General features: G+C 42.2%; 1 protein-coding gene across 5 annotated transcripts in view; it reads left to right on the top strand.

Moving 5' to 3' along the window:
- ARHGAP23 (Rho GTPase activating protein 23) overlaps positions 1 to 14,455 on the top strand; it is a 252,063-nt gene that overhangs the window by 195,953 nt on the left and 41,655 nt on the right. For 4 of the 5 annotated variants that reach the window (XM_070727662.1, XM_070727660.1, XM_070727661.1 and 1 more), the window contains exons 11-13: positions 621 to 758; positions 9,778 to 10,080; positions 14,200 to 14,261. In XM_070727662.1, the coding sequence (XP_070583763.1) occupies positions 621 to 758; positions 9,778 to 10,080; positions 14,200 to 14,261 (503 nt within the window). The remainder of the gene's footprint in view (positions 1 to 620; positions 759 to 9,777; positions 10,081 to 14,199; positions 14,262 to 14,455) is intronic. The other variant, XM_070727659.1, reaches the window with a different exon arrangement.

The following is a 14,455-nucleotide window of genomic DNA, read 5'->3' as shown; positions in this document are numbered from 1 at the left end:
TATATATATATATTTGTTTTCATAAATTTTCACGGGTATATGTATGTAGATTGTTCTGAGTTCGGGTTACACAGGGCAAAACCCGAACTCAGAACAATCTACATATATATATATATATATATATATATATGTATGTATGTATGTATGTATGTATGTATGTATGTATGTATGTATATGTGTATATACGTGTGTGTGTGTGTGTGTGTGTGTGTGTGTATTCATTCATTCATTCATTCATTCATTCATTCATTCATTCATTCATTCTTCCCTCCTATTTGGAACAAAAGCAAATGTTATATGGTAGTGAGACTATCAAAGTACAGTATGTCAGACAGACTCGATTTCAGTTATTGTATATATCTAAATGCACTACTTTGATGTAGTCATTATCTTCCACTCTGAGTGACTAGTTTATCTTTCCTTCTTTCTGCCTTCTCCAAACTAAAAATATTGTTTTTCCAATCAGACAACATACTGCTTGGTTAGGGCTGCTGTTCCATTTTTCTATTTAATCACAGCAACATCCTTTTCTATATTCATCCTTTCCTTTCTTAAAGTTCAATATTTCTTTTAATCCACTGATGATATTTATTGAACTGTGTTTTCCTCTCTTCTAACAGTCTTTGGATAGCTTGGGTACCTCTGAAGACACACGTTCAAAGAGGCATTCCACTTCTGATCTTTCGGATGTCACTTTCAGTGATGTGAGGAAAGAGGGCTGGCTCCACTATAAACAGATCCTCACCAAAAAAGGCAAAGTATGTCTGAAATTTTCTGTAAGGCTCTCCTCAAGAGAAAAGAACAATACAGTATTAAGTTTTGGTAATCCGGGGCATCTCTGTTCATGTGCATAGCAGGGTTTAAGGAGGGAAGAATTTTTAATTTCACAAATCCATAAAACCTGAACTTGTAATGACTTCAAGAATGAAATGTCTGGATAATAGCAGAGGTATTAATTCAATAGAAATACCCAAAACATTGATTGGGATAGATTAAGTTGGCCAAAATAAAATGAAGTTGGTCAAAATAAAATCTTGATTTCAATGAGAATAAAATATTGATAGAAAAGGTAAACTGCAAAAGGGGTTTGGAGCTTCTTGATTGAGATTAAAATATTGGGGGCTTTTCTACCCCCAATTTTCAATCTTCTAAAGATTGCAGATTTTGTTACTATTCTGTGACTATTGACTGTGATGACAGAGGTTAATGGAGGGTCGAGTTTATTAACATCGGTAGGTACACATATGTTATATATAGGTCCACATGATTGAATTGAGGCATAATAGAGAATTATAAAATTACTCTTGACCAAAGTAAGAATATACAGTGGAAAAAATCAATAAAATTGCTTTGCTATTAGGAATTGGCTGCTTCCAGATGTGGCTCTATCATGTGGAGTCAAAGTGGGTAGCAAGTAGTAGGCATTGCCCGTCAATTGGGACATACATGGATTTTTCTGTGGGAAAGTGTGATGGGATATGTATATCTTCCATATAAAAAGGCATTATATATTCCTATTGTTTATTAATAAACAGATGTGAGTCCAGTGCTGCCCTTTGGCTATCGGGGATGATGAATTAAATGGCAAGTGGCACCAGTGATTGTTTCTATTTTGGGGATGCCATGAATAGAAGGAAGTAAATCAAGCCAGGATATTACAATAAGGGTTTGTTTCAGATTCAATGTAAATAGGAATCCTGACTTGTCCCAGCTTCAAATTCTGTTCACTGTATTCCTTCATGTAGGAATGAAGCCAATTCAGTACAGAAACCCAGATTTTTCTTGGAATCTGAGCGTTGTTTCCTTTTCTCTCTTTTTCTGCTGCTAACCAGCAACTTTTTAATGTTGGGTCTATCTTTTACCAGAGGCCTAAGTGAATTTTCTATTATTCCTGCAAGTTCACCTCTAGCTCTCAGTCTTTGCTAAAGGTTAGGACATCATTTCTTTTATGAAATCAGAAGAGCTAGGAAGAATCCTATATTCCTCCCCTTCTTGCTTCTGTTCCATCCTCTTCTTTGCCTTAGACTGTGCTGTTAATGCTTGCTTCCACCATCTTAGCCTTTTTTCTAAATACAGCCCTCTATAAGTGGGAAATAAGTTCCAATCACCAGGTTGCATTGTAAGTTAGAAATTATTCTATTGCCTTTACCTATTCCTTTCCCTCTCCCTGGGCTTTGGTTCTAACAGATGGGATCATCTCACAAACTCTTTTCCTATAGATCTGTGATGATGAACTTATGGCATGCATGCTGGAAGTGGCATGCAGAGCCATATCTCCAGAGACACAAGCTGTCGCCTGTTACTCCTCCGGTTTCTGTGTGCCGGCCAGCTGGTCTTCATGGAGATGAGAGCACCAGAAACTGGAAGAGCAGCTGCTCAGTGCGCATGCATGCTGGGAAGATGATCTTTGCATTTCTGGCATGCACATGCGCACCGGCCAGCCGGTCTTTGCGCATTAATGTGCACCAGAAACCAGAAGACCGGGTGGCTGGTATGCATGCAATGTCAAAAACTGGAAGATCAACTTCCCGGCCTGCACATGCACCCCTGGACTGCTGCTCTTCCGGTTTCTGGTGCGCTTCCATGCTTCCATTTTGGTACTCCTGTTTGGAGATAAATGCTGCCTTTATTAAATGAGAATGTTCCCAGTATTCCCAGTATTTTGTAGATCTCTAACAGTGATCCCATTCACATATATTTGTATTACTGCAGATATTTATTTTTTTCTCCGCCCTTTACAGTTTTAATAGATGCCTACTTTTCCCACAATTGTAACAACTACAGGTCTCTTTGGCTTCCCAATGCTTTCCTTTTTTTGTTTGAGCAAGAGCTAAAGGCTTCTTTACTCCCTTTATCTTTACCTTTCCTGCTCTTTATAGTTTCTACTTTCTGGAGTAGGATTTCTTCTTCGGTATCTTCCTTTCTAATATCCTGTGACCTTTTTACTGCCAAGCAGTCCTCAGTAAATTCTGCAGCCCTTTGATCTGTTTCTGGGCTATGCTCTTACATTCAAAACCTCCCTTTAATAGGGAGTATGTGTAGAAACTGTTCTAAAATTACTTCCTCTACCACTTTTTCTTTCCTCCTTTCATCTGGCCTCAACCATTTCCGGCCTAAGTCTTCTAACTTCACCTACAATTCCTAAATCCCACCATGGTTATAATTTATCATAGCCTCTAAATTTCTGCCTATAGATGTAGGAAAATCATACCTGTATAGAATTATTTCTTCAACATTACTTCTCTTGCTTGAGAACTATTATAAGCTCTTTGCTATTGAACCTAGGGCTAGTCCCAGGCCATTTAAAAGAGTTAGCAATTATTTCAAATCTGGTAAAGTAGGCTTCTATGTATTCTTTCTCTGACAATTTAGAGACTTTTATGTTTTTGGGATCACCTCCCCTTTCATTCTGAAAACTCTGGAGGTGAATGTGCCCCATCTAGCTGATAGACTTTTAAGCAAGTCTACCAGTCCCTCCCCCCTTCTCTTCTTGTTCTCTTTCACTTCTTTCTCATTCTGCCTTTCTCTCTCCAAAGAAATTGTTATCTTTAATTAATAAAAGCCTTTTCTCTTGCTGTTGCTTTAACATCCCTGTTGTGATACTGGCCCAGGTACCTGAGCCTTTTCTGACTATTCTGCCTTCTTTGGCTTAACTACAGGCATAGGGTGGATACTTGAGTCTAATTAAGGTAAGTAGTCTTTTCCAAGGAAGAATATTCGTTGCTACCTTTTCCATATCTGTTTCTGTGGTATTTATTATTTATTAATTAATTTGACTTCTATGCCGCCCAGTCCTGAAGGACTCAGGATCATAGTTCCCTCTAAGCTGAGCAGTGAGCAATCGCTCACTTAAAAATCATCATCAACTCAGAGTTTTCCAATCCTTCCCAGAAGCCGAGAGGGAAAGAGTGAGAGGGAAGGAGAGAGAGAGGAAGAGAGAGAAACAGATAGAAAAAAGAGAGGAAGGAAAAGAGAAAGAAAAAGAATGGGAGTAAGGAAGAGAGAAAGAAAATCAAAATCTAGTTTGAAACTAGCTCAACTATTTAAGTGGCATTTTGATATTGATAGAGTTGCCCTATTATGAGCTCACTGTTATAGACACACAGTACAGTATTTTATTTTGAAATTCTCTGAGGCAAAACAGGGTGGGGTTTTTATTTGTTTGTTTGTTTGTTTATTTATTTATTTATTTAATATTTTTGTGCCGCCCAGTCCCGAAGGGACTGCCGCTCAGACACTATACTTTTCCGCCCGCCCACCCACCCACCCCCACCCCAAAATTAGAGGGAACACTGCTCAGGATGGCTTACACTAAACAATATAAATAGAAAACAATAAAAAGAAGTCGAATATAAAATCTAAACAATAAAACCCTCATTAAAAACCCTCATTAAGTACTGTGGGTTTTGGTAAAAAGTCTGGTTTCTGCAGTCAGTATGATGGCTGTTATGTCTGAACTCTGCAACAATCAACCTACCTTTATGTTTGCACTTAATGTTTGATTTTTCATAGCATGATATGGTTGCATGATTTTTACACTCTATTAGACATTCCACCTCTACTACTTATTCATAAGCTCTTTTAACAATAACTGATTCCATAAGCTCAAAACACAAAAGAACCAACACAACACAGGTCCCTAGATAGCAGACATATACATGAATTCATAAGATATTACTCACTCTTAATCCACTCTTACCCACTGCTATTACTAGTCCAATGACTGCTACTCTAATTACTACTCCTTATAAATTCTGGTATTTCTATTGTTCATGAATACTGTTAGAGAAAATTAATAATAATAATAATAATAATAATAATAATAATAATAATAATAATAATAAATTTTCTCTAACAGTATTAGATTTGTTTTGCTATAATATTGTTTTATTATTTTTATTATTATTATTATTATTATCATTATTATTATTATTATTATATTTGTATGCCTCCCCTCTCCGAAGACTCGAGGCGGCTCACAACAATAATAAAAACAATATTACTGTATAGCGAAACAAATCTAATATTAAAAAAGAAGAGAGGGGCGGCATACAAATCCAATAAATAAAAAAAATATAAAACCCTATCATATTTAAAAACCAAACAACACATACATACCAAACCTAAAATATAAAGAGCCTGGGGGAAAGGTGTTTCAACTCCCCATGCCTAGCAGTATAGATGGGTCTTGAATAGTTTACGAAAGACAAGGAGGGTGGGGGCAGTTCTAATCTCCGGGGGAGAGTTGATTCCAGAGGGCCGGGGCCACCACAAAGAAGGCTCTTCCCCTGGGGCCCGCCAAACGACATTGTTTAATCGATGGGACCCGGAGAAGACCAATTCTGTGGGACCTTATTGGTCACTTGGATTCGTGCGGTAGCAGGCAGTTCCGGAGGTACTCTGGTCCAATGCCATGTAGAGCTTTAAAGGTCATAACCAACATTTTGAATTGTGACCGGAAACTGATCGGCAGTCAATGCAGGCCACGGAGTGTTGTAGAAATGTGGGCGAATCTGGGAAGCCCCACGATGGGTCTCGTGGCTGCGTTCTGCACGATCTGAAGTTTCCGAACACTTTTCAGAGGCAGCCCCATGTAGAGAGCATTGCAGTAATCGAACCTCGAGGTGATGAGGGCATGAGCGACTGTGAGCAATGTCTCCCTGTTGAAATAGGGCCGCAACTGGTGCACCAGGCGAACCTGGGCAAACGCCCTCCTCGCCACAGCCGAAAGATGATGTTCCAATGTCAGCTGTGGATTGAGGAGGACCCCAAGTTGCGAACCCTCTCTGAGGGGGTCAGTAGCTCCCTCCCCAGGGTGATGGATGGACAGATGGAATTGTCCTTGGGAGGCAAGACCCACAGCCACTCCGTCTTGTCTGGGTTGAGCTTGAGTTTGTTGACACACATACAGGCCCCAACAGCCTCCAGGCACCGGCACATCACTTCCACTGCTTCGTTGACTGGACATGGGGTGGAGATGTATAACTGGGTATCATTGGCATATTGATGATACCTCACCCCATGCCCTTGGATGATCTTACCCAGCGGTTTCATGTAGATATTGAATAGCAGGGGGGAGAGGACCAACCCCCGAGGGACCCCACAAGGGAGAGACCTAGAGGTTGACCTCTGACCCCCCACTAACACTGACGGTGACCGACCGGAGAGGTAGGAGGAGAACCACTGGAGAACAGTGCCTCCCACTCTTAGCCTCTCCAGCCAGCGCAGAAGGATACCATGGTTGATGGTATTGAAAGCCGCTGAGAGGTCAAGAAGCACCAGAACAGAGGACTGAGCCCCTGTCCCGGACCCGCCAGAGATCATCCATCAACACGACCAAAGCAGTTTCTATGCTGTAACCGGGCCTGAATCCAGACCGTTGAGGACCTAGATAATCGGCTTCTTCCAAGGATGGCTGGAGTTGGAGTGCCACCACCTTCTCAACAACCTTCCCCATAAAGGGAAGGTTGGAGACTGGATGATAGTTATTAAGCACAGCTGGGTTCGGGGAAGGCTTCTTGAGGAGGGGGCGCACAAGTGCCTCCTTATAAGGGGCCAGAAAGGACCCCCTCCCCAAGGAGGCGTTGATAATCTCCTGGACCCAGCTCCATGTCACCTCTCGGCTGGCCGAAACCAACCAAGAGGGACACGGATCCAGTAGACAGGTGGCGGAACTCACAGCTCCAATGGCCTTGTCCACTTCATCAGGTGTCACCAAGTCAAACTCCTCCCAGACAGATGGACAAAGACGTTTAGCTCCAGTCACGTCGACTAACTCATTGTCAGCCGATACTGCTATGCAATTGAAGTTGAGGTCCGCCCGGGTCCGAGTGACTTTATCAGCGAAAAACGAGCTAAATTCCTCGGCACTACCCTGCAAGGGCTCCCCAACTCCCCCTTGATTTAGAAGGGAGCGGGTCACCCTAAACAGAGCGGCCAGGCAGGATTCCGCTGATGCAATCAAGGCGGCATGGTATGCGCATCTTGCCGCCTTGAACGCCACTTTGTAGGTCTTAATAAAAGCTCTTACAAGTGTTCGATCGGATTCGGACTTACTCTTCCTCCATTGCGTCTCTAGACGTCTCTTATGGCGTTTCAATTACCGGAGCTCCTCGTTGAACCATGGAGCTCTACGGGGTCTAGTGCCACAGAGAGGTCGCAATGGCGCAATTCGGTCAAGAGCCTCCAGGCCTCAGCAAGAGACTCTGCCGAGCTGTGGATGAGTGAATCTGGTAAAACCCCAAGCGCCCTCTGAAATTGACATATTTTTCAGACTATAAGACATACCTAAATTTTGAAGAGGAAAACAACAACAACAAAAAAGTGTATGCCCTCCGTATGCCAATTTTCAGCTCTTTTTTCAGTCCTTTTCCAGCCTTTTATGTGCCCATTTTTAGGTCTTTTGAGGTCTATTTTCAAGGCTTTTTTTACCCATTTTGAGGCTTTTCCAGCCCATTTTCAAGAAAAAATATTTCCTGAAAAAAGCCTTGAAAGCGGCCCAGAAAAAACCTTGAAAATGCCCCCCCCAAAGTCTCAAAAATGGGTCAGCACAGTTTTTATAGGTAATGTTTCCCTTAAGGCTGAGGAGAAGGCTTAGAGAGAGAATGAAAACAGCACTAGTGCTAGTTATCCAAACTCGACTGCAGAAAATACGACTTCAGCAACTGAGTGATCTGATTCTGTGGTTTCTTTCCCAAACCCCAAAAACTTTAACCTTAGACTGTCTACAGTCAACCTCACACCATTCCTCAGAGGTCTGCAAGGGCTGTGCCTACTGTGCCTACCGTCCCTGTCCTACTGTCCTATCATCCTCTTTATCATTACTTTTTTTTACTTATGTACAAACTATTAATATCCTATACATGTTTTAAAAACCATACATACATACATACATACATACATACATACATACATACATACACACACACACACACACACACACACAGAATTTTTTTCTGGACAGCCTGTTCTTTAATACAGGGATTCTGTCAATCCACAATGAATATACAGTGTTCCCTCGATTTCCGCGGGGGATGCGTTCCGAGACCGCCCGCGAAAGCCGAATTTCCGCGAAGTAGAGATGCGGAAGTAAATACACCATTTTTGGCTATGGACAGTATCACAAGCCATCCCTTAACACTTTAAATCCCTAAATTACCATTTCCCATTCCTTTAACAACCATTTACTCACCATTATTACTGGTACTCACCATTGAATAAGACACTTAGTGATCCTGATATTTATAAACATAATTATTTATTAACAATAATTTTTTTGTTTGTTATTTATTTGTAAAAATTATTAGTTTGGCGATGACATATGATGTCATTGGGTGGGAAAAACCGTGGTATAGGAAAAAAAGCCGCAAAGTATTTTTTAATTAATATTTTTTGAAAAACCGTGGTATAGGCTATTCGCGAAGTTCGAACCCGCGAAAATCGAGGGAACACTGTACCCAGAAGTGGGATTTAGCAGATTCTGACCAGTTCTGACTGCCCTTGCCCCATCTATTTTCTGCCTCCAGAATCCCACCTGATTGAGAGGAAATGGAGATTTTACAGTATCCTTCCCCTACAATACCCACCAAGCCACATACACAGAACCAGTAATACAAATTTTGAATCCCACTAATGCCAATAACAAGGAAGAGGAGGGTGCAATCTATAATTGGTAAAAGAGCAATAAGAGGGAGGGGCTCTTTCTTTTCCATTTAATATGTATTATTGTTCCGGTCCAGTAACTGGATTGTTACAGGATACAGTTGCTTTAAAAATAATATAATAAAGGCTTATATTTTAGAACAGGTTTTCCTTCTAGTAGGGAATGACAGTTATGTATTGATATGCTTTGCACACCAATTCTTGGAAATGAATTTGTACTGAAATGTTAGCAATATTTTAATATGGAAATTGTTGAATTAATAACAATTTTATAAATAAGCAGTCATATCAATGAGCTGGGTTTGAATTTCAGATTTAAACCAAGAAGTATAAATCTATGAGATATGTTCAATACTACAAGATAGCTTTAACTTTTGAAGACTCTTAATTATTCAATTTATATTGTATTGCTGTAATTATAGAAGACAATTTTAATTTTGGCACCATGGTGGAATGCCAGTTTTGCACGTAAAAGGCTCTAGGTTTGGCTCAGCACATTTCTAGGTCAATCTAGCATAAAATTCTGGAGAGTTACAAGAAGGATGCTATGAATTGTTTGATATAAATCCAGATGGAAGGTTGAAAGCAAGGAATGATTATAGGATTAACCTTATGTGGCATAAGGTTATGTGATTCTGAGTTAGTTACAATTTTTCTTAATATGGGTATTAACATAGGATATGTAGAATTGCATGCTGGTCATTTTGGAAATTGAAATCCATATATCTGCACAGATTGGGAAACACTAGAATACATTCATTTCCTGAACTAATATATTGACAGAATATAAGATGGAATTTCCAGTTATAGTAAAGGAGGGGAGTAAATACTCTAGCTTGGAGTCTCTCCATGAAAGGAAGTGACAGAGGTCACACTCTTGAAGCCGGTGATTGCCTGCTCCCACGGAAATGCATTTAATCTGGCAAGATTCTTGTAAATATAGGAATAATAATAAATTACTTTTGAGTTACTTTTTCATGGAATTGTTCTGGTTCCTTGTGCCCAATAAATTTGCATCATTGTCTCACTCTGTTTTTTTCTACATCGCTCCTATGGATCTTTTTCTCTTCCTCACCCTTCTCATGTCTCATTCCTCCTTTCCTCTCCCCTCTGCAGAAAGTTGGCGGAGGCATCCGGCAGTGGAAACGGGTCTTTGCTGTCCTGCGTGCACACTCACTCTACTTATGCAAGGACCGAAGGGAGGCTGTGGCCCTTGCCCCGCCCCCAGGTGAGGAGGAGCAGCCACCAATCAGCATCCGAGCGTGCCTGGTAGACATCTCCTACAGTGACACCAAGAGGAAGCACGTCTTCCGGCTGACGACCGCTGACTTCTGTGAATGTCTCTTTCAGGCCGAGGACCGGGATGACATGCTGGCTTGGATTAAAGCCATCAGGGAGAGTAGCAAAGCCGAGGGCGAGGTGAGAAGTAGTTCTCCTGGTGGCTTTGCCACTGGCTCTCTAAATGTACTTCTTTTAGCAGTCCCATCATTGCTTTTTCTTAATTTGTCTTCCACCCTTGGGAAGAACCTAGTTGCAAATTGTACATTAAGTTATATGGCTAAGGATAGCCGAGGCCTTCCTGCAATATACAAGGATCTCTGGGTACTTTCCAATGTTGCAGCCAATGAATGGAAACGTGGCAAGGATTGCAAACATAAAGCCTGCGGAGGCTATTAAACTACACTCACCAAAAACTGAAACAGAAGGACCGTTGAACTTACCTGAACGGTCTTCTCAATGCACTGCAAGGAGAGTCCAACATGGTAATACTTCAGCCTGATTGGCTAGGGACTGAGTTAGATTAGAATAATTATAATTAGCTCCACCCCATCATTACCCCCAATAGCTCAGTCAATAAAAATGAAGAAGTAGTGCAAAGAAAACAACTTTATTAACTCAACAAGATAAAACTTCAACTGAGCCCCTGGGCCAACAGGCCAGGTTGGGTTTGGACTCTCCTTGCAGTGCATCGAGAAGACCGTTCAGGTAAGTTCAACGGTCCTTCTCCAATGCACTGCTGTGGAGAGTCCAACATGGGATATATATCCAAGATCATGATGACAGGGTGGGCAAAGGCTGGACCAGGGGCGCATGTGTTTCACACACCCTCTGCAGCACTCTTTGGCCAAAGGCCGCTTCTGTGGACCCAAACGAGTCTAGTTTGTAGTGTTTTATAAATGTATCCGGTGTAGTCCACATGGCTGCTCTACAAATGTTCTCTAAAGGGGCCTGTGATGACCACTCTGCCGAGGTCGCTGCACTCCTTGTAAAATGAGCGGTAATGTTCTCTGGCACCTGTAAAGACTGTGCTTCGTAGGCAGAGACAATGCATGATTTTACCCAATGGCTAATTGTCGCAGGAGACACTTTAGTGCCCATATAGGAAGGCATAAATGACACGAACAGGGCCTCTGTCCTACGATGCGAGGCAATCCGTCGAATATATATCTTCAGGGCACGGCACACATCGAGTTTATGCGAGTGCAGTTCTATGGGGTGCTCGCCGTGAGAACAGAAATCTGGTAGGATAAGTTCCTTCGCCCTATGAAAAAGCGTATTGAGTTTGGGTAAGAAAGTCGGGTCAAGACGTAATACTACCCTATTTGGGTTCAATACACATAAATCTGGCCTGACAGAGAGGGCTGCTAGTTCTGACACCCTCCTAGCCGATGTTATGGCTACCAAAAAGGCTGTCTTGAATGATAAGAGTCTTAATGAGATGTGTCGCAAAGGTTCGAACGGCGGTGCCGACAATGCCGTTAGAACTGACGGATGATCCCATGTTAGGAATCTGTGTACTACCAGTGGCAGAATATTGGAAGGTCCTTTTAAGAAATCCCTTACCCATGGATGGTGGATCATTGACCTCCAGTTGTCTAGTTTCAGAATGGTAGATATGGCCGCCACTGAATGTCTATTGTCGTGCCCAGATATGGTAGACACGTAGTTGGCGTTAAATGGCTCTTGGGTAGATTTATTGTAAATCCATGATATTGCAATGTTTGGATGGTCAGCTCAAGATCCTCTCGTGCCCATTTGGGGTCTATTGAGAGGATAACGATATCGTCCAAGTACGCCATAAGGCGAATAGAACGAGCTCTGAGAGATGCTGTCAGAATGTCCAATAATTTGGTGAATGTCCTGGGTGCGGACGAGAGGCCGAAAGGCATCGCCCGGTATTGATAGTGTTGGTTGTTGAAACAAAACCTGAGGTACTGCAGATGTTCGGGGTGTACCAGAACATGAAGATATGCCTCCTTCAGGTCGATCGAGGTTAGCCAGTCGCTGCGTCTTACTGCTGTGAGAATGGTGCATAGGGAGTGCATATCAGTGCCCAGGTAAGGTGTTGCATGGCAGTCTGGGGACAGTTCCACACTATGAGCTGATGCCACCGATCCTGTATTTTCCCTTGGGGAGCTAGCGGGAAACCATGAAGGAAAGGCCTGGTATGATGGGGCCTGTGGTTGAAAGGTGGTAGGTGGATGCAGCGAGGACTGCTTCTGAGCGGCCTCCAGCTGTGCCTCTAATGACTTTATCTTCCTCTCTGCTTCCTTGAGGCTAGAGGAGGAAGACTTGGCCTTGGCTTTGGAGAGGTGCCCTTTGTCTTTGGGCTTTGAGGCCTCCTCCCTCACGCTCCCAATCTCCGAGAGGACATTAGCCTCGGATGAAGGGTCAGTCATTGTTCAGGTGCTCACAGAGAATGTTGTACACTCGAATAAACTGGCTGTGGCCTCCTCAGTGAGGAAATGAGCTCCGAGAATAGAATTTGACACTGAGAGGATCAAAGACTCCCTCAAAATGGCGCCTAGAGTTGGAAGAGTGGGCGGACCTCACTTTTTTTGGACGTCCAAATGGCGGCCGTAACTATCCTCCCCCTCCAATGTCAGTTTGGCGCCAAAGGATGACTGGGCGCGATTTATCTCTTGTCCAAAATGGCGGGCGCGACTATTTCAGTGCCCAAAATGGCAGGCGTGACTGTCCCTGTGCGAGACAAGGGGCCCTCTGTGCATCCTGACATTTCTTTCGCTTCCGAGGGGCTCGCCGCGCTGCTGGCGACTGCCGGAAGATGCGCCTATGCTGGGAAGTTGCCGAATTGGCTCTCATGGCAAATTCGCCATGCAGCTGCCTGCGGTTCCTTTGAGGCCGCTGAGTAGGCGCCTGTCAGCTGGGAAGTGGCTGGCTCGCCGCCAAACTCCTTGTTATCGGAGTCACACTCCGAAACCTCCCTGCAGCAACAGGGGCTCGCCGTGACTATCGACGGTTCTTTGAAGAAGTGCCCGTCAGCTGGGAGGCGGCTTTGAAACGCGCCTCGACCTGGAATATTGCTGTGCTCTCGGTCCATTCAAGAGGAAAACGCGAGGTAAGGTCATAGCTCGAGGGGGGGGACGTTGTTGAGGCCACAACATCCCCCACTAGCTCTCACCATAAGGTGTAGCTGCGGAGGTTAGGGCCCTTAGAGGGTGAATGTGCCTCGGTCCAAATCACTAAGCCTCCCAGGGTATGGCCGCGGAGGCCAGGGACCAGCCTAGGAACAGGCAGAGCACCTCTTGGCAGTGCCCACAGAGAGCAGAGACCCTGAGGAGGTAGAGGTGGTGCAGGCTATACCCTCGGAGTGCAGGGGCCTGTTCTTCTGTCTCCTTGATCAGGATCTGTAGAAAGATAGAAAAGGAAAAGAGAAAACATTATTTATTACATTTTTTTCTCATACAAAATGAAGAGCAAGACAACTCTAGTCCCTATATACTACGACTGAGTTTTTAAGACTGAGCTATGGGGGTAACGATGGGGTGGAGCTAATTATAATTATTCTAATCTAACTCAGTCCCTAGCCAATCAGGCTGAAGTATTACCATGTTGGACTCTCCGCAGCAGTGCATTGGAGAAGGCAATAGCTGCTGGAATCATAAAACAAATTTTGGAGGCTGGTGATTTTTATGCAATATAGTGTCTCAGAATTGTAAGGTCTGGGAAAGAATATTATTGAATTTCTACAGTTCTGAGTTCTATTCTAATATGGAATTTCTGCTGGAAGCTCTAATTGGTTTATTATGGTGACCTCTGCTGGTCATCTGACTAAATTATAACGTGTTCTTTCAATTCATAATTGAGCAGAATTTGTTTTTCTGCATTTAGTCCTTAGACTGCAGAACAGAATTTGCAGGTGTTTCATTTCCAACAATATTAGGTTCCTTTCTTTATGTATGAACATAGGTAACTACACATATAAGTCTAAAAAATTATTATTGTTGTTTTGTTGTTGTTGTTGTTCTTTTTCTTGTTGTTGTTGTTGTTGTTATTATTATTATTATTATTATTATTATTATTATTATTATTATTATTATTGAAACCATCAGGAGCTTTTTCATCAGTAATTCTTAAAACTGTTTTGACTTATTTTAATTTTTCCAAGAAAGTCGGCAAAAAGATTTTTTTAGTCAAATAGAAAAACATTGAAATGAGAGTTTACCAGAGTTCTCATATCCCTTGTCTGTTTTTCTCCCTTCCCTTCTGTATTCCCTTTTTTTTAAAAATCACCAGGACCCTGGGTTTGCAAGCCAAGCATTGATCAATAAGAAACTAAATGATTACCGAAAAGTGAGGTAAATTACTTATCATCTTACTATCTTTTCCTTTGAGAATTAGTTCTCTTTCTGTCAAGACTTACGTTTTAATATTTCTTAGATGATAATTCTGAATATGGTCTACAGTATTTCATTTGAAAGTTCAGGTTGCTAAATGAACATCCATTAAAAATATTGCTATATACATTATTTATTTTATTTTATTTTATTTT

Source organism: Erythrolamprus reginae, chromosome Z (assembly GCF_031021105.1).
Source record: "Erythrolamprus reginae isolate rEryReg1 chromosome Z, rEryReg1.hap1, whole genome shotgun sequence".
NCBI classification, from domain to species: domain Eukaryota; kingdom Metazoa; phylum Chordata; class Lepidosauria; order Squamata; family Dipsadidae; genus Erythrolamprus; species Erythrolamprus reginae.
The sequence above is the reverse complement of the archived record's forward strand: the minus strand, read 5'-3'. Positions and strand labels throughout refer to the sequence as shown.